The following is a 22,048-nucleotide window of genomic DNA, read 5'->3' on the forward strand; positions in this document are numbered from 1 at the left end:
CTACCACCACTGTTTGGCCTATAAACAACTCCTATCAATGTTTGCTGCCTCTTGCTGTTTCTTAGCTCTACCCAAACAGATTCCACATTTTGTTCTTCCGATCGGAAATCCTCCCTTACTAATGTACTGATCCCATCCCTTCTTATCAGTGCAACACTACCTCCTTTTCCTTTTTGCTTGTCCTTCATAAATGTTGAATATTCAGTTCGCAGTCTGGGCCACCCTGTAGCCACATTTCTGAAATGGCAATTAGATCATACTCATTTACCTCTATTTGGGCCTTTAAATCATCTACCTTGTTGCGAATGCTTTGTCCATTCAGGTAGAATGCCCTTAACCTTGTCATCTTGACGTTATTCTGCATTCTAAGCCTAGTTGATGCTTGCCTTTGTTTCACCTGCCTTCTAATGTAGCTTGTTACCTTTCTATATCCTGGTACCAGCTTTGCTTCCTTCCAGTTTGAGCTACCCCTCAAGTTCCCATTTCCCCGACAAGCTAGTTTAAACCTTCCCCAACAGCACAAGCAAATCTCCCTGTGAGGATATTGTAGCTCCTGCTGGGAAACGTGCCGGTGTTGACTCAAAACAGGATGTGACCTGTCTGTGATGGGCTCCACGAGCAGAAAATATAGGGACAGATGGGGATGTGGTAGGAATATGGAATTAGTGTAGGATTAGTGTAAATGGGTGGTTGATGGTCGGCACAGACTCAGTGGGCTGAAGGGCCTGTTTCAGTGCTGTATCTCTGAACTAAACTAAAACGAGGTAACATTTACAGTCTGTGTGAAGCTACCTGCAGACTGGTAGCAACTGTGCTAACCACGTATCAGCAACAATCAGCACCTTCAGAGCTGAGGGGAGCAGAAATTAGCAGTTTGCCTTTTACTGCAATGGATGTGCTATTACACATGCAAAACAATAGGCGCCAGCTGAGGCTGGTTGTCCTGTGACCTTCATTCACCCTCAATTTGGAATGTTATTGGCAGGGATGCAACTCTGGAGTTTTAAACACTGTTTTATTTTTCCTTGACAAACAAGCTTTTCCTGCTTTAATTGCATGGTTTACTTTCATTCGCTACTCTTTATATTGATACTGGTTTTAACTTTGGATTCTGGGAGTTTGGAGCCTATGAGCCAGCTTCCATTGTTCACACTAAATTCAACTTGCTTACCCATCCAGCAAACCTGGTTAACCGGTTTTAATTTTTGTAGCTCACAGATGCTGGTTTCGTGGAATCAGGTAAAAAAACAAAAGCAGATCTTGTTTCCCAAGTGACTGCACTTGGCTTTTCTCCTCTTTTTATCTCAGCACTACTCTGATGCGCATCCTGGTCAAGACATTTACCTTTTTGTTTTTAATTTCTTTGGACATTCACTCTGGAACATAGCTTTCCACGGGACACCTCTGTTTGACCAATGCTCATGTTTCTCCCTGCCCTGCTCCCTGTTTTTCCGACCCCTCCACCCAACCTGTGGCATTGAGCTGCTCTGTGGATGTGTCTCAATGTACCTTTCGTGCATCTGTGACCTGTATTGCCCATCAACCTTTCTCTATTCTTCCTGATTTCCCTCTTGCCAATCCTGCCAATATAACTCTTGAACCGATGTGCTCTTGAAGTGTACTGTTTTAAAGCATTGCCTGATCTTTGTTTTGAATAATATTGTCCTGAAACTATCCCCACATGCTTCTCTTTGCCCTGTCACGTTCAGAAATTGTTGGTTTGACCTCTCCCACCCCACAGACTTTGCTCCCCTCAGCTCTGAAGGTGCTGATTGTTGCTGGTACGTGGTTGGCACAGGTGCTGCCAGTCTGCAGGTAGCTTCACACAGACTGTAAATGTTACCTGGTTTTTTGCCTTGTGGAGCCCATCACAGACAGGTCACATCCTGTGTTCAGTCAAGATTGGCATTCTTCCCAGCAGGAGCCACAAGGCAGTTCTCAGCAATGGGAATTCTGGCTGTTTATCCTGCTCCTTTCCTCCCACCCCATCCCTAAGCAGAAGGGTACTGAGGATAATTTTCAGATTTCAACAGCCCAGATGAGTTATAACTTGCCACAGACCAAGAAGAAAACTTGGGACCTGCTGAACTAAAACTAGACACTGGAAACACTCAATGTTAGACAGCATCTGTGAAAAGAGGAAAAGAGTTAATGTTTCAGGTTAATTTTTCATCTGGGACCTACTGATCTGTTTGGGTTAGTCCTGCACACAAATTTCATCTAAAAGATGAAGTTTGCACTATGAACAAGCATTACCTGTTGTAAAAGATCACAATTCCACCTTGATTTTTTTAGTGAAACGATGTGTTGGTCTGTGTAGCTTGTAATGCAGCAGGCTTTGGAGTTGTGTAGCCTGATCTCGTGACTTTTGACCCTGGTCAATATACAACAAGCCATTTGTTGACAGTCTACATCCCTTTGCCTTGTTTTGTTCTGTTTCTCGTTTTCTGACGTAAAACCTTGCACCCCCCCCGCAACTTTTACTACAGGCTGAAATCAAACGTCTACAAGAAGCCAACAGGGCTGCTCACAAGGAGAGGCAGCTGATCCTGAAACAGCAGCAGGAGATTCGACGCATGCGCCAGACCACTATCAAAATACAGGAGAAACTCAAATCAGCTGGAGAAAGCAAGCTGGTCAGTACTCCACCTTTTACACAATGCGTGGAAGATGTACACTCTTAAACTGTTCCATACAAGGTTACTCTGAAAATAAAGAACTACTTGCCCATGAGCATTAATGGGGGTGATCATGTACAATGAAAGCTTTCTATTCAGCATAGTTTGTATTCGACATTAGAATTACAATACAAATGAAAATGTTAACATTTTACAGGGAAAAATAGAAGTGCAGGTTAGTCTGATGGTGAGGAATGCCAACTTCAGCGCCTCAGTAATTTTACTAAAATGATAACATGTTTACATGTAATCTTCTATAAAGGCAAAACCTCTGGACTTACAACTGCATGTCTAATCATAATTGTTGGTGTCCAAGAAAGTATTTTGACTTTGCCTTCATCTTACTGACCTTTTTGTGTGTCAATGGGTTTGGAGTGTTATTCTGCATTACATTAGAACTTAAAGCACAGAAACAGACATTCGGCACAACTGGTCTGTGCTAGTGTTTATTTGCTCCATACAAGCCTCCTCCCACTTTACTTCACCTTACCCAATCAGCATATCCTACGTTGGTGTCAAAGGGCAGTAACACCTGATAATACAATACATAGGAACCGGAGTAGGCCATTAAACCCCTCAAGTTGGTTTTGCGTTCACTCAGGTTATGGCTGGTCTGTACCTCATCCATTTTCCTGCCTTGGTTTTGTAGCCCTGAATAAATACCCTGAACCAAAAAGAAACTAACAATCTCAATTTAGAAAGTTTCAAGTCATCCCCAGCCTTGCAGGGAGCAAGATTTGGGGATCTCCACTACCCTTTGTGTGAAAGAAGTGATTCCTGAACAGCCTAGCACTAATTGCAATAATTGTAAGATTACGTCCCCTTGTTCTGGTCTCCCACACCAGAGAAAATAGTTCCTCTGATCATATCAACACCTTTATTCATAAATTAATCATTCCTTAACCTTCCATACTCAAAGGAATACAGGCCTAGTCATAATTTAACCCTTTTAGCCCTGGCATCATTCCTGTGAATCTGCACTGCCCCCTCTCCAAGGCCAGTATATCCTTCCTGAGATGCAGTGCCCAGAACTGATCACAGTTACTGCAAATGCTGTGTGCATGCGCACAACTGTTCATTCCTTATGTGTTAGACTTCCTGTCCTCAAACAACAAAAAACTCTCTCTACTTGCGATGGATAAGCATACTCTTCAGTTCTGGAAAGCCATTCTGAATCCCAGCTGCTTTTTATCCTAATACATTTCACAACTGAGTTCCTGTTAAACCTTTCCACAGACCTATCGTGGTTCATTCTCGAGCTCAAGCTCTCAATTTTTTTAAAATCATTTTAGGAGCAGCGGAGCACAGAACAACATGATGTAGAGAATGTTTCCAAAGTGAGCCATGCTTCCAGCCCCTTGCTGACAGATGTGGAGACACGGAGCCCCTCCCCTGTTTCTATCTCTGGGAGTGAGACCAGCAGCATCATGCAAAAACTGAAGAAGATGCGCAGTCACATGGATGAAAAGTAATACAATGCACACTTATCTATTGGTGCTTCTTATAATGTCTACTGTTGTGAAAACCTGGCAAACTTAACCTATTACATTGCAGCCCATCCATTTGTCAGCTGGTGGAGGCTATGTTGGAGGGGGAGAGAGAGCTGACGTTGCCAAGATACAATATGTAACTTCCCACTTAACTCCTCCTTTCCCAAAGCCAGTGGCACGTGCTGCAAGGTGGTGGTGCAGGAATGGGCAGCCAAGTCCAAACGTGACCTCACCAAATGCCCTCCAAGCAGGCCTCCCTGAGAAGTCTCAGTGATTTTTTTCTTTCTTTGTCATTTGTGTCAGCACCCTTTGCTTCACTGCCCTGGCCCAGCCATCATGGAATTGGATTGTGAAAGTGAAGACTTTCACTAATGAAGAGCTCACTTTGCCTATGGGTGGGGAAGTGGAGATACATACAGATTTTATTATAATAAATCCTACTGGTGGTATTGTCAGATTTACGTCATTAATGCAAACTTTTTCTTATGTAAGGAACAATTGCTAATTTGATGCTCTTTATTTCTGCTTTAAATGATGGTCTGTTTTTTGGGGGAATTATATTTTCATGAAATTAATCTGCTTATTGTAGTTATTCAAAGCAAGAAGCCCTTGTCCACTGCGGCACTGTATATCTCTTCCCCCATATCATTGCATAGGCTGTGATGGGCGATGGTTACAAACGTTACGTTATTTGTCATTTGATGTATTTTTCTATTTGTAACTGGGCATTTCAAATGAGTTTGGGTTGTCAGACCTTCAAAGCCTGAAAAAGACAAATCTTATAGTTTGAACAAAGTAAGGGGATGATTGAAGCTTCTGCAGTGCCAATGAAGTGACTCAAGTTAATAAGCCTCAACAGTGGAAGAAAAGGAGAATGAAGATTCGAGGCAACTGCTTAGAAAGATAGGTTCGCCAATACAATATAATGACTGGACAGTGCCCCTTTCTCGCTCGCTCCTTACTCCTCATCCTTTCTCTTTCTCTCCATATCCTCCCTCATGTTTCCCCCCACCCACAGAAGCCCCTGTTGGAACTGAGCAGAAATAATCAATGACTCTTCAAAATGGCAACCAGCCAACCAAAGCACAGTTACATGGGTCTTAACTGCTACAATACCTGGGCCAATTACTATGTTTTAAGGCCTAGGGCTAGAGAAGAGAAGTTACTGATAGTTAAAATCAGAAATGAAAGGTTGCCTTGACAGGAAACTGTAACTGGTCAACAGTTAGTTTCATAGATCATGGAATATTAATCCTTGAGTGGTGACAATGTAGAACCAACTGAAACTGGCAGGATGCTATGCATATCTACTTGAACTTTGTCTGTGTGTAGGTGTGCGTATGCTTGTGTTGATGGAAGCATTCAAGATATATTCTGTGACACTCAGCTTGCCACGCTGCAAACACATCACCTCTGGCAAATTGTTGTGGAATTGACATTAGTAATTGAGAAACATGGGCAGAGCTGTTCCACCCTTCCTGATATCAGAGCTGCTGTGAGTTGAGTAGCCACTTCAGGAAAAACGTGTTTGCAAAAGCCAAGAGGAAGAGGGGATGCTGGGGGTGGGAGGTGGGGGGAGGAGGGGTACTAGGAAGGATGTGTTTCTGCACGGCTGACAAGATGCTGTGTGGCAACAAGCACCCTCCCTGATCAAGGCTGGTAAGGACCACAGAGCCAGAGAGAAGTTATTTCTAGGAGCTAAATTAGGAAGGCAAGGTCATTGAGGCGATTATGTTAAAAATGTTCTTCAGAGCACTAGTTAGTACAGTGAGAAGCATTTCCTGTTCCTTCTGGATCACACATCCTTGGGTTGAATCTGCAAGCAGGGGCATTTGGCGCTGAGCAGTGGCAGTAGTTAATACTTTTTGGGATGTTGTTAGATGGTCGCAGCACTTTTGGATCTTGTCGACTTAAAATTTCATGCTGAAAGAATGGGTCTGATTAGTGGCTTTAGGAGGAGGATGCTTTCTATACAGCAAAGATGGGTGTCATCAAAGATTGTGGATATTTAGGCAGCACAAGCATGCAGGTTCCCCAGTATAGGTAGTAAGAAAAACCTGATGGTGACAGTTACATGGGTTAGGTCTGTATTGAAGGCCCATCCTTGGGCTTAAGGGCATAGATTACTCCTTTAAGATTATATCCGGAGAGATGGCCATGTAAGGTCCAGTGAGGGTCCGAGTCTTTCTTTACTTCATCTTCCCTATTATATCTTGATTGTGCTGCCCTGATGATTGTCTCGAGTATCTAATGAGAATTTGAGACAGCACTCTTAAGAAGATGGGCCTCTTGTCTGTTTGGGCCGCTATAAGATATTGTATTTTTTCTGGAAAATGACTGAACACACAGGAGGATATTTCCACGTAGGATTATGTTGGCTCTACCGCACAGAAACAGGCCTTTCAGCCTAACCAGTCCATGCTGGTGCTTAAGTTCCACTCGAGCCTCCTCCCATCTTTCCTCATCTAAATCTATCATCATAACCCTCTATTCCCTTCTCCATCATATGCTTGTCTAACCTCCCCTTAAATACATCTATACTATTCATTCAGCCACTCCCTGTGGTAGTGATTTCCACATTCTGTCCACTCTTTGGGTAAAGACGTTTCTTCTGAGTTCCTTACTGGATTTATTGATGACTCTAGTTATGCTCTTCCCCACAAGTGGAAACATTGCCTCTGTATCCACACTATCAAAACCTTTCATAATTTTAAACGTAGAAACCAGTTTGTCTGCTATGCTGTTGGTAACCAATGAGACCACCTAAGAAGCAAAACAGAGTGACCGCGGGAATGATAAAAAAAGGCTCACAAGACTTGTGATTTACAAAGTTGGTTGCTGTGGGTAATTCCAGTGAATCTAAATGAACCAAACCATTGAAATAGAAGTAGTGAGTAAGTCCAGTTGCCTTTTAGAGGAAATGGTGAAGGAATATTTCAAAAATAGATATCTTAGAGACAGAGTTTGAGCAAGAATTCTGGGAAATTAATGAAGCCTAATCTTTAAGATAAACTTTTACATAACTATGGGGAAAAAAGCCTTGTTGTTTGGTTGAAGATTTGGTCATGGAAATCAAACACTTAATAAGCTTTCATTTGTCAAGAGACTTGAGTAGCTTTTCATGTGAAATGAATTAAACAGTCAAGCCTACATATATCCAAAGACTATCTGAAACTGTTCTTCACGATGCCTGTTGATATCTGCTGCCATAAGAGTAATAGAAAGATATTATTCCACAGATCAGGTGAGTATTGGAGCTTGACCTTTGCAGCAAGTCTCCAATTTGAATGCATTAATTTGAATCTTGCACGATTTTATGGGCTGCTTGTGTGTGGTTCTGTTTTATGCACAAGCCTGTACGCACTAACAAAACTTACTGTTAACCTCTGAGTCGGGAGGGATTTTCATCTTACAAAATGTACGTCCTCACACCATTAGCAAGTTTTCTGTGTGGTTCTAATTCAGTGCTCCAGCTTAAAAATGTGCAAAAGCATCAGGCCAAAAGTGTGTGTGAATTTGTGGGCTTCTGCCATTGCTTTATGAATTTGATGTTGATAACAAAATGATATTGCAGCTATCAAAAAAGGTAGAGGAGTTACTGAATTTCTCAATCCAACCCAAAAACTTATTCATCCTTCCCCTGACGGTCTTTTAATTCCCAGTTTTACACAGTGAAAGTAATGATATGTAATTGGAAAGAGATTGCCTGAGGAGTGAGATTAATGATGGGAAATGTGCTTAAAAGGATTACGTTTGTTGAAGGTGAGGAAGTCATGGCAGATTATAGAAATGCATTTAACAATACTTGACAGCTTTGGGAAAGCATAGGCATTGTTTGGAAAGTAGATTACCATTAGCTCTGCCATACTTATGTAAGCCAAAGTCCTTCGGTGTTGTTCACGTGCGCATGTTGGCTGCTACTCCCACCCAATCCCTACCCCAAACGATAATTGCTCCTCTACCTTTCTACTCTTCTCCCATTCCAGGCTTAAACCTTCAAAAGCCAAAAGAACAAAAAAGTGCAGTACGTTTTATAATTATTTGTTTAGTAAGCTAGCTAATTACCAAAGACAACTTGCTGTAATGGTGAGACCTCGGCACTGGAGTCCAGAACTAGTTTTTGAAATATTCCATATGATCTATATATTAAATGCATAGTGGTTACAATCTGGAATGCTCTGCCTGAAAGGGTGGTGGAGGCAGATTCAAATCATGTCTTTCGAAAGGGAAATGGATAAGTACCTGAAGGGAAAAAAATTGCAGGGCTATGGGGAAAGGGCTGGGGAATGGGACTAGCTAAATTGCTGTTGCAGAATGCCGACACAGACTTGATGGGCCGAATAGCAGCCTCCTGTGCTGTAACCTTTCTGTGATTCCATTCTGTACTATCTGTGCTTCTCTTGACATTCTCTGATGGACCCACGAAGATGCCTGTCGCTGCCGACCCATGAGCAGAAACCCCAATTGCCCCATCTTCAACTTTCTACCCTGTGATGAACATTACCCATCTCCTTCCTGGCCCACTCACACCACTTCTGTTGGACTCTGCCTGCGGATCAATCATCATCCCGCTCCACATTTTCTTCCAGAATGCCTATTAAATCAGGAACCAGATGCTTGCAATTCACAACCTTATTTTGAATAATTACATTGACATCCTGGCTATGACTGAATCTTTAGCTTAATTTAGTTAGCTGTATTTAGTTAGCATTTAATATTTATAGTAGGAATCTAGCACTAGGGACTATATAGTTATAACAATTTAGTAAGGATTTAATAAGTATTTATTTATCTAAAATTAATTTATTAATTAGTGCTAGAAATGTCAGTTAGAGGGGTGAAGTGCTTCACCTGTGAGATGTGGGAGGTCCGTGACGCTTCCAGCGTTCCGGACGACTACATCTGCAGGAAGTGTACCCAGTTGCAGCTCCTCACAGACCGCATGGATCGGTTGGAGCGGCAACTGGATGCACTAGGAGCATGCAGGTGGCAGAGAGAGTCATAGACAGGAGTTTTAGAGAAGTGGTTACACCCAAGGTGCAGGCAGATAGATGGGTGACCGCTAGAAGGGGCAGGCAGTCGTGCAGGAATCCCCTGTGGCTATCCCCCTCTCTAACAAGTATACCGTTTTGGATACTGTTGGGGGGGGATGGCCTATCAGGGGAAAACAGCAGCAGCCAGAGCAATGGCACCATGGCTGGCACTGTTGTTCAGCAGGGAGGGACAAAGCGCAGAAGAGCAATAGTTATAGGGGTCTCTATAGTCAGGGGCACAGATAGGCGCTTCTGTGGATGTGAAAGAGACTCCAGGATGGTATGTTGCCTCCCTGGTACCAGGGTCAAGGATGTCTCTGAACATACAAGGGGCATTCTGAAGGGGGAGGGTGAACAGCCTGATGTTGTGGTACACATCGGTACCAATGACATAGGCAGGAAGAGTGACGAGGTCCTGCAGGGGGAGTTTAGGGAGTTAGGTAGAAAGTTAAAAGACAGGACCTCTAGGGTTGTAATCTCGGGATTACTCCCTGTGCCACGTGCCAGTGAGGCTAGAAATAGGAAGATAGTGCAGCTCAACATGTGGATGAACAGCTGGTGTAGGAGGGAGGGTTTCAGATATCTGGACCATTGGGATGTCTTCAGGGACAGATGGGACCTGTACAAGAAGGACGGGTTGCATCTAACCTGGAGGGGCACAAATATCCTGGCTGCGAGGTATGCTAGCGTCACTCAGGAGGGTTTAAACTAGTGTGGCAGGGGGGTGGGAACCAGAGCAGTAGGACAGCAAGTGAAATAAATGAGGGGGAACTAGTAACTAAGGCCAGGAAGACTAAGAGGAAGAGCAGGCAGGGAGATGTTGCGGAGCACAGCGGGACTGGTGGTCTGAAGTGCATTTGTTTGAATGCGAGAAGTATAACAGGTAAGGCAGATGAACTTAGAGCTTGGATTAGTACTTGGAACTATGATATTGTTGCTATTACAGAGACTTGGTTGAGGGAAGGACAGGATTGGCAGCTAAATCTTCCAGGATTTAGAAGCTTCAGGCGGGATAGAGGGGGATGTAAAAGGGGTGGGGGAGTTGCATTACTTGTTGAGGAGAATATCACAGCTGTACTGCGGGAGGACACCTCGGAGGGGTCGTGCAGCGAGGTAATATGGGTGGAGCTCAAGAATAGGAAGGGTGCAGTCACGATGTTGGGGGTTTTCTACAGGCCTCCCAACAGCCAGCGGGAGGTAGAGGAGCAGATATGTAGTCAGATTTTGGAAAGATGTAAAGGTAACAGGGTTGTAGTGGTGGGTGATTTTAACTTCCCCTATATTGACTGGGACTCAGTGCTAGGGGCTTAGATGGGGCAGAATTTGTAAGGAGCATCCAGGAGGGCTTCTTGAAACAATATGTGGGTAGTCCAACTAGGGATGGGGCCGTACTGGACCTGGTATTGGGGAATGAGCCCAGGTGGTCGAAGTTTCAGTAGGGGAGCATTTCGGGAACAGTGACCATAATTCCATACGTTTTAAGGTACTTGTGGATAAGGATAAGAGTAGTCCTTGGGTGAAGGTGCTAAATTGGGGGAAGGTTAATTATAACAATATTAGGCAGGAACTGCAGAATTCAGATTGGGGGCGGCTGTTTGAGGGTAAATCAACATCTGACGTGTGAGTCTTTCAAATGTCAGTTGATTAGAATCCAGGACCAGCATGTTCCTGTGAGGAAGAAGGATAAGTTTGGCAAGTTTCGGGAACCTTGGATAACGCGGGATATTGTGGGCCTAGTCAAAAAGAAAAAGGAAGCATTCGTAAGGGCTGGAAGGCTAGGAACAGACAAATCCCTTGAGGAATATAAAGACAGTAGAAAGGAACTTAAGCAAGGAGTCAGGAGGGCTAAAAGGGGTCATGAAAAGTCTTTGGCAAACAGGATTAAGGATAATCCCAAGGCTTTTTATACATATATAAAGAGCAAGAGGGTAACTAGGGAAAGGGTTGGCCCGCTCAAGGACAGAGAAGGGAATCCATATGCGGAGCCAGAGGAAATGGGCGAGGTACTAAATGAGTACTTTGCATCAGTATTCACCAAAGGGAAGGACTTGGTGGATGATGAGCCGAGGGCAGGGAGTGTAGGTAGTCTCAGTCATCTCATTATCAAAACGGAGGTGGTATTGGGTGTCTTGCAAAGCATTAAGGTAGATAAGTCCCCAGGGCCTGATAGGATCTACCCCAGAATACTAAGGGAGGCAAGGGAAGAAATTGCTGGGGCCTTGACAGAAATCTTTGCATCCTCATTGGCTACAGGTGAGGTCCCAGAGGACTGGAGAATAGCCCTTGTTCCTTTGTTAAAGAAGGGTAGCAAGGATAATCCAGGAAATTATAGGCCGGTGAGCCTTATATCAGTGGTAGGGAAATTATTAGAGAGGATTCTTCGGGACAGGATTTACTCCCATTTGGAAACAAACGAACTTATTAGCGAGTGGCAGCATGGTTTTGTGAAGGGGAGGTCGTGTCTCACTAATTTGATTGAGTTTTTTGAGGAAGTGACAAAGATGATTGATGAAGGAAGGACAGTGGATGTTATCTATATGGACTTCAGTAAAGCCTTTGTCAAGGTCCCTCATGGCAGACTGGTACAAAAGGTGAACACGGGATCAGAGGTGAGCTGGCAAGATGGATACAGAACTGGCTCAGTCATAGAAGACAGAGGGTAGCAGTGGAAGGGTGCTTTTCTGAATGGAGGGATGTGACTAGTGGTGTTCCGCAGGGATCAGTGCTGGGACCTTTGCTGTTTGTAGTATATATAAATGATTTGGAGGAAAATGTAGCTGGTCTGATTAGTAAGTTTGCGGACGACACAAAAGTTGGTGGCGTTGCGGATAGTGATGAGGATTGTCAGAGGATACAGCAGGATATAGATCGGTTAGTGACTTGGGCGGAGAAATTGCAGATGGAGCTTAATCCGGACAAATGTGAGGTAATGCATTTTGGAAGATCTAATGCAGGTGGGAAGTATACAGTAAATGGCAGAACCCTTAGGAGTATTGACAGGCAGAGAGATCTGGGCGTACAGGTCCACAGGTCACTGAAAGTGGCAACGCAGGTGGATAAGGTAGTCAAGAAGGCATACGGCATGCTTGCCTTCATCGGTCGGGGCATAGAGTATAAAAATTGGTAAGTCATGTTACAGCTGTACAGAACTTTAGTTAGGCCGCACTTAGAATATTGTGTGCAATTCTGGTCGCCACACTACCAGAAGGACGTGGAGGCTTTGGAGAGGGTACAGAAGAGGTTTACCAGGATGTTGCCTGGTCTGGAGGGCATTAGCAATGAGGAGAGGTTGGATAAACTCGGATTGTTTTCACTGGAACGACGGAGGTGGAGGGGTGACATGATCGAGGTTTACAAAGTTATGAGCGGCATGGACAGAGTGGATTGTCAGAAGCATTTTCCCAGGGTGGAAGAGTCAGTTACTCGGGGACATAGGTTTAAGGTGAGAGGTGCAAAGTTTAGAGGGGATGTGTGAGGCAAGATCTTTACACACAGGGTGGTGAGTGCCTGGAACTTGCTGCCGGGGGAGGTGGTGGAAGCAGGTACGATAATGACGTTTAAGAGGCATCTTGACAAATACATGAATAGGATGGGAATAGAGGGATACGGTCCCCGGAAGTGCAGAAGGTTTTAGTTTAGGCAGGCATCAAGATCGGTGCAGGCTTGGAGGGCCGAATGGCCTGTTCCTGTGCTGTACTGTTCTTTGTTCTTTGATGGTGACCCATTTCCCCCTAATGAAAGTGGCTGTACTTTTGTAAATCACTGTGGTGATGGTCTGGTCCTTGTCACTAAGGCACAACTTGGTTTCTTCCCCCTACTCTCAAATCCCTTCGCTTCCTTTAATCTTCTCACTGCTTTCTACTCCCTCACTTCTAGTTTCAAGTCTTCATTGTCTATCCCACCTTGAGTTTTTCCCCAAGATCTCCTTCTTCCTTTCCTCCCTTAGTCTTTGTACTGATGAATATTCTTCCCTATTGATTTCAAAAATGTTCTTGCCTCTCCTTGCTTCTCTTTGAATTTATTGCCCTCCTGTCTTCACTTAACCTCTTCTATCCATGTTGATGGTCTTGCCATCTCCGATGGTCTCTCTTCCTGTTCTCTTGCTTGTTTCCGACTCTTGTATTCTTCGCCACCCTTAATCTCCTATTTCTTTCCCATCGATTTCCTTCTTCCTCTGTCCTTTGGAAGAAACTTACCATCAAGTCATTTACAACTGAATTTTTAAACTCCTAACTGTCTTCCCTTTACTCTCTCTTTATTCTGGCTGTTCCCCTGGTATAGTCCCTATTTTCGTTCCCTGATGTCCAAAGGAGGAGTTGAGCATATCTGGCACATACTGGGTGAACTATCCATTATTACTCTTATCAAAACATAATTTTGAACACATCTACCAAGTCTTTTCTTAACCTTCTCTGCTCTAAGGAGGACAACCCCAGCTTCTCCAGTCTCTCCACAGAGCTGGTGCCATTCTAGTCAATCTCTTCTGCACCCTCTCTAAGGCCTGGATATCCTTCCTAAAGTGTGGTGACATTGTGATGATTCTGTAGTTTTGCATCCTTGTTTGAGGTGATGTGCATGTAAATGGAGCTTGCCCCATCTAACCCTCAGAGCTTCTGTTCCACCTCGTGTCTGGCACAATTGCTGTTAACAGATGCTTTCTGTGCAGTGCTTCTATAAAATCTCAAATAGCAGTCCCAAGTATCCATTTACTAAAGATTCAGTGATATGTACTACTTGCAGTGGGAGTTTGAAATCATTATTTCACACACAATTGGCACACTGCTATACAGCACTAATGTACTGTGTCATATGGAGTGTTGAAACCAGCCCTGTAATTCCTCACTTGATAACCTGTAGTTCATGATGGGGGAGTGGTGTTTGGAGACCCATGTACTTCACCACATGGAGGGATAGAGAATGAAGGACTCGATCAGTTTGGTTTACTTCAGCTCACTGCCAGCTGGAGGTGAATTACTAATTGCCTGTCCCTTCAATTAGCAAATGGAATGTATCAAGGAGGGGCAGGAAGAGTACATTTTAAATGGCTCTTGAGGCTTTTATTCCGATCTGCATCTTTTCAAAATAATTATAACTGACGCTTCGGGACAGAGTCTGGAAGACAGTTATGACAATTTGAGCATAGTGTCCCTAGTTTGTGCAGGGGTTTATATAAAATTCTTTATAATTTTTAACCCTTGTAGACTCGGTAGTGTTGTGGCATCCATTTCATTACACCAGCTTCTGCTTGTTTCAGGCTCTTTTAGTTATGTGAAGTGAGGGGTGTGGCTTTGTAGATCTCGCTACCTCAGCAGAATGGTGCAGTTCCAAAAATCAAAAGGGAGGAAGATGGCAATCCTCTGACGACCAATGTGAATTGCAGTCCTGTGTCTGTTTGGTCCAGTCTCGTTGCCAGATGAGCTAAGGTTTGAATCCCTGCGACGTTTCTGGGAAGTTCTGCAAGTGGTTACAATTAGTACTGCAGTAGTGAAAGTCAAAGACTAAATTTAGCTCTTTGCTAACACCAGTGGTTGTTTGGAAATGGAGAGCTCTGCCTTGGAGTCAACTTATTAGAGAGTTTTGGGGTTGGAGGTGAAATGAAATGGGATGGGGCAGTCGTGTGAATCTGGACTATTGTTTTAATTTGCCCCTCTTTCATTTCCCTCACCCACTTCCGAGAGCGGATATGTCATTGCACAGACGGAGAACGTGAGGAGCGTCCGTTCACATCATCTGCAATTGTAGATTCAGATCCCAATGCTGATTGCAACTCTCAGCCATATTAAAATGGGCTTGTAAGGCTGTGGTTGGACTATTAAGATGGCAGTTGTGATACTTAAGGTTCCCCACAGCACTATTGTCCCCTCGACCCTCCCAAAAAAAGATTGATTGGAGCTGCTGTTGACTTTGGTGAGCATCGTTGCCATTTGAAGTCACAGAATCTCTCCCAGCAGAAACAATTGGATGGAGGCAAGAGGTGTAGGGAGGTTTGGAACCAGATGGCTTTATGCTGTAAGTGGAATTTCTGCTTAAAATGTGAGGTTTTCTTTAGTATCTAAAAGATGAAGTAATTTCGGGATAATACTCAGCTTTTTTTTCTCCTGTTTTGCCTCCTTTTTGTAGACACTGCTCTCCTGTCCACTACTTCTTCTCTGTCTTTACGTCTCACCACTGGGCCTCTCTCAGTGTCTGTTTCCCCAACCTACATCCCAAATTCCAGCTGTACATCTGCAACCAGCTGGTCAGGTACTGTGAAACCTCTGCTTCTCACTGATCGAGCATGCTCTGTTTCATCACGTGCACGTGGATGGGGTTGGGGTCAGCGGTGGGGAGAAGGGGAGAGAATTGCGCAGAGAAAATGAGTTCCTCCATATCTCAATTGTGGCTTCATGTAGATGTACTGAGCTGCTGGTTGGCAATATGCTGCAGACTTCACACTTGAACTGAAACTTGCTTACTAAAGGGGCATTATCATGTAAGTGAGAGATCAAAGTTACACAAAGAGTCTGAACTGCTAATGCCGACAGAACGTTATTGAAGATTGGATTGTTTAAAATCTTGCACCTAACATTTGGAAATATTGTGGCAGAGCTGCAGCTCACTGATCTCGTTGAATGCACTTTCAAGTTATGTATGTAAATTTGTATCGCAAGCCTGAATCTCTGGATGGCAGTGCCCCTTTAACTGTACAAATGTGTCTTTGGTGAGCACTTGGGATTTTTCCACTTTCATTCTCTTATAAATGTTAGGTATTGGAAAACTTATTGGGACATAATTGTCACAGAATACACCTTATAGAATGTCTCCAAAGTGTGCATGTAATGATTTTCATTTAAAAAGTGCTAGTAGGTTTCAAATCTTTGATTTAGAATTTAAAATTGTCATTTACTCTAAGAATTGCAAGTACAAATATTTGCCAGGGCACAGTACTGCATTAACCAGCACACTGGGCAAGCTCGCAGGCAGATGGGAAAATTCCAGTTATTGTGGGAATTGCCAAGTGGTATTTGATGCTGCTTCAGAACTGTTATATCCTCCATGTTTATTTTGCATTAAACTGCATTAAGAATGAAGTCAGTTACCTTGTTGCATTTCTCCATCTCTTCCCCCCCCCACTGAACTAAAATACGATTTCCTCCCGCATATCTTGCCTTGGAATCAGTATTTTTGAAAATTGGTTGGTTTTCTACTGTACAGGATCGTTGGGGCATTGATTTACCACTTTCCCCCTGTTCAGTTTTCAAGAAAGAAGCACCTGGTACTGATAGCTGGACACAACTTGTAATACAGACATCCTCCCTATGATTACAGATCCTGCAGCCTCTGTGCTGTAAACTTGATCTTTTTAAGTACAGTTCTTTTATTTTGTTAACCCTCTACATCCAGCTGAATGGGCCATCATCAGTGGAGAGAAAACAACTTCTTGTTGTCATGTGGCAGCAGTGTTAGGGCATTTCACGATCATCCTGTTTAATTCATGATCTCTTTATCTCGTAAATGTGTTGTGAGCATTTAGACATTATGGCCTAGAATTCCTGCTAGGTTGCGTTGTTTTTTTATTAAGTGCAATTAGCCCGAAATTGGTGAAACCAGCGCAAAAGATTGTGGAATTTTAAGCACAAATTACATTCAAAGCAAATCTAGTTTCTGCAATCTTTTGCGCTATTTGGGAAAACATTGTGCTAGAAGCTGACACTCTCTCTTTCTCCCTCCCCTTCCCTCCCCCAGGGTGAATTAATTACCACGGGAAGTTTCTGCTAATTGTGCTCCTTGGAGAGCCTTCAAGGAAGCTGTAAAACTTAAGCTAGCTCTTTTGGGCACAAGGATGACTGTTAGCATGTTTTAAAAGCTTTTGATTTTTTAGTTTACTAAGAAATTGACGACTGTGCACTAGCAAATGTATCTGTATATTTGAGTCAGTTATTTAAAATCGGGTTGCTGATAGGTGGTTGACTTGCCGCTTTGATTAAAATGCTTATTTTTTGTGAAAATCCCTTTTTCAGCTGTATTAATCAAACTGCACAGAGTGACCACTCTTAAATTTATTTCAGAATATTTTATAAAGCAAAATTTGAAAAAAGGCTTGTGTTCTAAAATGCTGCCTGATTATGCTGGTTCACGGCAGATTTTGCATTCAGTGATATGCAAATGAGTTTGAACGAAAACCTGAGAAAATAAAACACTTCTCAAAACAAGTGCAACTTTGGATGCAATTTGTGGCTGGATCGCAGATTGCACCCAATGTGGAAACTCAACTTCTAAATCTTTAACCCTTTAACATCGTATTTGACATTGCCATCAGCATAGTTTTGTTGGTCACTTTATTCTGTTTTTCCTGTCTTCAACCTGGTTTCACCAATCTTGTTTATAAGTCTATGCTGTGATCATTCCCAAGAGGTTAAGGTATTAGAAGCTTCCTTCTTGGGGAAAGATCCTTTTGAGGCTATAGGTAGAGGTCATGTTGAAAAATTTCAGTGAATGCCAGCGAAGTCTGAAGATAATCTCTAGCATGGCTGCAATCTTCCCTGCCCCTCTGTGGGTACAAATCTATGTCAACTACCGTGCAAAAGTTTCTGAAAGCCGTATTTCACTAGATTAAACCAAGAATGACTGTTGTAGATCAAAGTGTAATGGGAATCAGTTCATGAAATTAAGTTATTTCAGATTCTCCTTAGCCACATGAAGCTAAATAAATTGGATTGATATCAAATCATTGTAACCCATTGCAACTACTGGCAATTCCTGCCAATATCAGTGACTGAGTGACCCTGAATCATGCAGGCAGCTGAAGAAGACAATTTTATAACTCCCATCTCCCCCCCTGTTTACTTTGTCATGATTCTTTTGAACCTGCATATAAAGCCCTCTCAGTCATGAAGACTGTGTCCTTAAAAAGATAGACCTCATCCAACTCTACCAAGAGACTGTACTGATTGGATCATTTTACATCCTTCCAAATTCTACTTTAGCTATCTTTTTTCTATCTGCAGTACCTTATGGAATATTACAAAACTAACTTGAAAGAATGATGCATTTATTTCCTTCAGGAAAGCTGAAAAATGATATAGAGCCCATGTTCCACATACAGATAAAGTGTAATGAATTGATAAGCAGATCTGTTCCTGCAATCATTCAAGAAGCTGAATGCTTTTGGGAAGGGGCAAGGAGAATGCATGCATAGGGTGCACTTGAAATGAAGATTGTAGTACATTGAGCTCATGTTATTCCATTAACCTTTTCATTGGGGTTCTTCAGTGTCAAGACATTTCTGCTATGCAACAAGTTTTGGATGGACTCCATCTCTTTCCTCCAGACATTAGAGGCATTAACGGCTGCAATATCTTCTATTAGGACCTAGTGAGGTGTACCAAAGAATGCTGCTTTTTTAAAACTCAGTGTTCCTACCAGGGAACCTTTGATTGCTAAGCCAGAAGAATTTAGGGCTTTACTCACACTGGTTCATTGTTCTTAAAAGGACAGCATGCTTTTAACCTAAGGGTCTTGCAATCAATTGTGAAGGAACAATCCTCAATGCTGATACCACAGATAATATACTTTATGGCCAGTGTCTATTGACTTCAAGGGTGCATCATTCCACAGTGGTGAGAATTCCACAGGGTACAGTAACCTCTAAAATATTTGTTATTGCTAAGAGTATAAAATCTGAGAGTTGAATGTGGATTTGAGCACCCTTTAGACTATAGAAGAGAAGGACAGAAATGGGACTTAGTTGATCTAGAGTTAGCAGTGTCAACTTAATCTGGATGAAGGGGGATAATGGAGGCAGATTGTGGGATCCAAAGTAGGCATTTGGGGGAACCTTTGTTTCATGCAGGAAAATTAAACATTTTCCATTATTCTTTCCTGGGAAGTGGGCATTACTGGCAAGGCCAGCAGTGGATCTCGTATTGCTTGTGAATAGCAGAACTATTGTTGCTAAATGCAGGCCACGTTATCAAAGCACGTTTCACACTCTTCACCTGGGAAGTTGGTCTCCATTCTGTGTCATGGATATAAGGCAATTTAAATATGAGCTCTCCATTTAACAATTTGAATTAATCAGTGAACTATTCAAGTCCTACTGAACATTTATTTTTAAATTGCTCCAAATGTGAATATCCCCTGAATTTACCAGACAGTGGGTGGTTCTGGAATATTCTAAATGTTTACAATGAAGTTAGATTTACGTTATTAAAGAAGCAGACGCTACAGGTTAACATGGCATTCTGAGATGGCCTTCAGACAATACATAATTCACTTTATGCTTGAATGACCCAATGCTCCCTACCCACAGCTATCCTAGTACTATGTCAACCTGGAGCGCTCTCCCCAGCTCTTTCAAATCTTTACATCGCATCCCAGAACTACCCACCCATCACTGTCAGTCTCCCCTACTACTCCCAGATGTTGGAACACCGCTTCCCCCCGCCCAGCCCCGTCCATTCACTCTTCCACTGTATCTCTCCCACTGTATCCACACCACGTACCCAAAAGGCTACAGTCACACTGCATATGGTGACATTTATTGTCTAGTTCTTTTCTTTAACAAATAAGTGGTGATTTTACAAACAGTTCACAGAATTCTTTTAAAGCTGAGGCTGTGTGAAGTCAGTGAAAATTATGACATTTGCCTAACCTTTGGCTCTATATATTGGACCTAATTGAACCTATAACAAGTCTGAGATCATGACCTTCATGTGAATGGGGAGAGCAGTTTCCAGCTCTTTTTAAGTAGATTTTTTTAGGTTTTAAAATGAATGTGTGTCATTTACATTGAAGTGCTTAGTTCTGAGTGGGAGATCTTTATTACAGAAATATATTGGCTAAATTTGGGATGGAGTGGTGCTTAATGAATTAAAGTTTGTTTTTAAATGAGGTGTCCTTGAGTAACCGAAGTGTGGAAACGCTACTCAAGTTCAGAACACATCTTCCATTTTCTCCATACTGATATTTCTCCAGTCTGTTTTGTAACTGGAGCTCAACAAAAATCATAATTGTTTGGCTTAAGAAGAGAGGCTGCAACTCTGACAAACTAGGCTAATAATCCTCAGAGTCAAGAAAGCATAATTCTGTCTACTTTTTGAAGAATTATGCTGTCAGTAGGAAGGAGTAATCTAAATGCAGGAAAGCACTAATATCTGTTTTGTCATACAAACCTCTTACTAAATTTGGAGTAGGTACGCCACTGAAGTCTTGTTTGCTCGCTTCCTTGGAGGTCACTGTCCAGGAAAGTCCAGTTACAATCTGAGGGCTGGACCAGGTTACGAGATCATAATGGGTGGGGAGCTCTGAGTAATCCTGGAGCGTACTTAAAAAAAAAAAAGCCTTGCAAACTGGAGCCATGCAATGATTGAAGCTGCCAGTTTTCACTAGTATCAGTGCGTCACCAAACTTGCAGAGAAAACCCTGCCAAATGCATTGATTAGCTGTACTTGGCCTATTTACATGCAGTGCTGGTATCAGTGCTGCAATATTGTTGGGCACTTGAATTGTACAAGGAGACTCCTGCCCTGAATTTTCTACATATTGAGAAACTATAACCCAAGCTGAGTGTGCTGTGTTTAAAATGTAAGAATTATACATTTTCAGCTGCATATTAATGTCTGATTATACAAATATATATTGGCAGATTGCTGACTCTCTCTCTCTGCTCACACGTCCGTCAGGTTCCTCACTAAGCGGGAGCAGAAACTGATGCATCGGCGACGACATGCAGAGGAACTGCTTGAGTGGAAACGGCGGCTCGATGCTGAGGAAGCTGAGATCCGGCGGATGGAAAAGCAGGCCCTGGCTGCTTGGGACAAGGAGGTTAAACAAAAGGTGCCAAAGAGAGAGGCGAGCGAAAGAAGTCCAGGGTCTAAAGGTAGATGTTGGACTCTGTCTCTGATTCCTTCGTTTTCTCTTTTTTTTGTGCACCAATATTTGCGTCCCTTCAAGGCAGTAAATCATGCTGGGGTATGGACGCTGTGGTGCTGGCTGCTTCCATCCAAGTGTCTGTTCCTTTGGTGTCATCGGACATATTTGACTGTGATGGCGTGTGTAAGGCTGTACAATTTTGTCTGTCTGGATTACTGGATAGGAATTGGATGTAAACCTGGCTATTTTGTTGCCTCTTGTAATTCAGGAAATCAGATTTCCTAGTCTCAGCTGCAATCTAGTAATTCAACTCAGCTCAGCTATTGTAACTAGGACCTTCCTGGTGTTATGACCAGGTGAGAAAGGGGTCTAGGGTTTTCTCTCAGCCTTCACCTGTTCTCACCGTAACAGGGTTTTATTTTTAAACACTTTTTCTTTTTAGCTCCCTCTTAGTGAATCCTTGCTTTCCAATTGTAAGGCAAAGAAACCAGCCAAGCAGGTTTTCTTAGGCTTAAAGAAGAAAGGTTGAACTTTATTAATTCTAATTTGGTTAACACCTACGGATGCGTGACGCACCCACGTTAGCATGCATACGCGATACACACATGCAGATAGAGACAGAAAAGAGCAGAAGAAATAAAGTGGAAAAGTTTGAGGCAATATCTGAAGATGGTTTTGGTTACTTCAAGCTCGTTATAGAGTCCTTAATTGTAGATAGGTCTTGCTTTTCGTTGGGGCCCATTATTCTTCTTCAACCTTGTTCGATGTAGGAGACTTTTTTCTCAAGGTTCACATGTCTTCAGTAGGTCCAGAGGCTTGTGGAAAAGAGATGGGAGCAGACAGGAGATGTTTTTTCAGTCCAGGAGCAAACAGTCTGAGTTCAAAACTGTCTCTAAATTCAAAAAAAACTCAGGTTGCCCAGCAGGTTAGTCATGTGATTGGCTGGTTTGACCACGTCTGTTTGTGGATTCAGCCATCTTAGCAGTCATCCTGG

General features: G+C 42.8%; 1 protein-coding gene across 4 annotated transcripts in view; it reads left to right on the forward strand.

Annotated features, from left to right (window-relative positions):
• cep350 (centrosomal protein 350) overlaps positions 1-22,048 on the forward strand; it is a 223,134-nt gene that overhangs the window by 166,048 nt on the left and 35,038 nt on the right. For all 4 annotated transcript variants that reach the window (XM_068037945.1, XM_068037948.1, XM_068037946.1 and 1 more), the window contains exons 26-28: positions 2,490-2,636; positions 3,971-4,146; positions 20,865-21,061. In XM_068037945.1, the coding sequence (XP_067894046.1) occupies positions 2,490-2,636; positions 3,971-4,146; positions 20,865-21,061 (520 nt within the window). The remainder of the gene's footprint in view (positions 1-2,489; positions 2,637-3,970; positions 4,147-20,864; positions 21,062-22,048) is intronic.

This window comes from Heterodontus francisci, chromosome 8 (genome assembly GCF_036365525.1).
Source record: "Heterodontus francisci isolate sHetFra1 chromosome 8, sHetFra1.hap1, whole genome shotgun sequence".
Lineage (NCBI taxonomy): Eukaryota > Metazoa > Chordata > Chondrichthyes > Heterodontiformes > Heterodontidae > Heterodontus > Heterodontus francisci.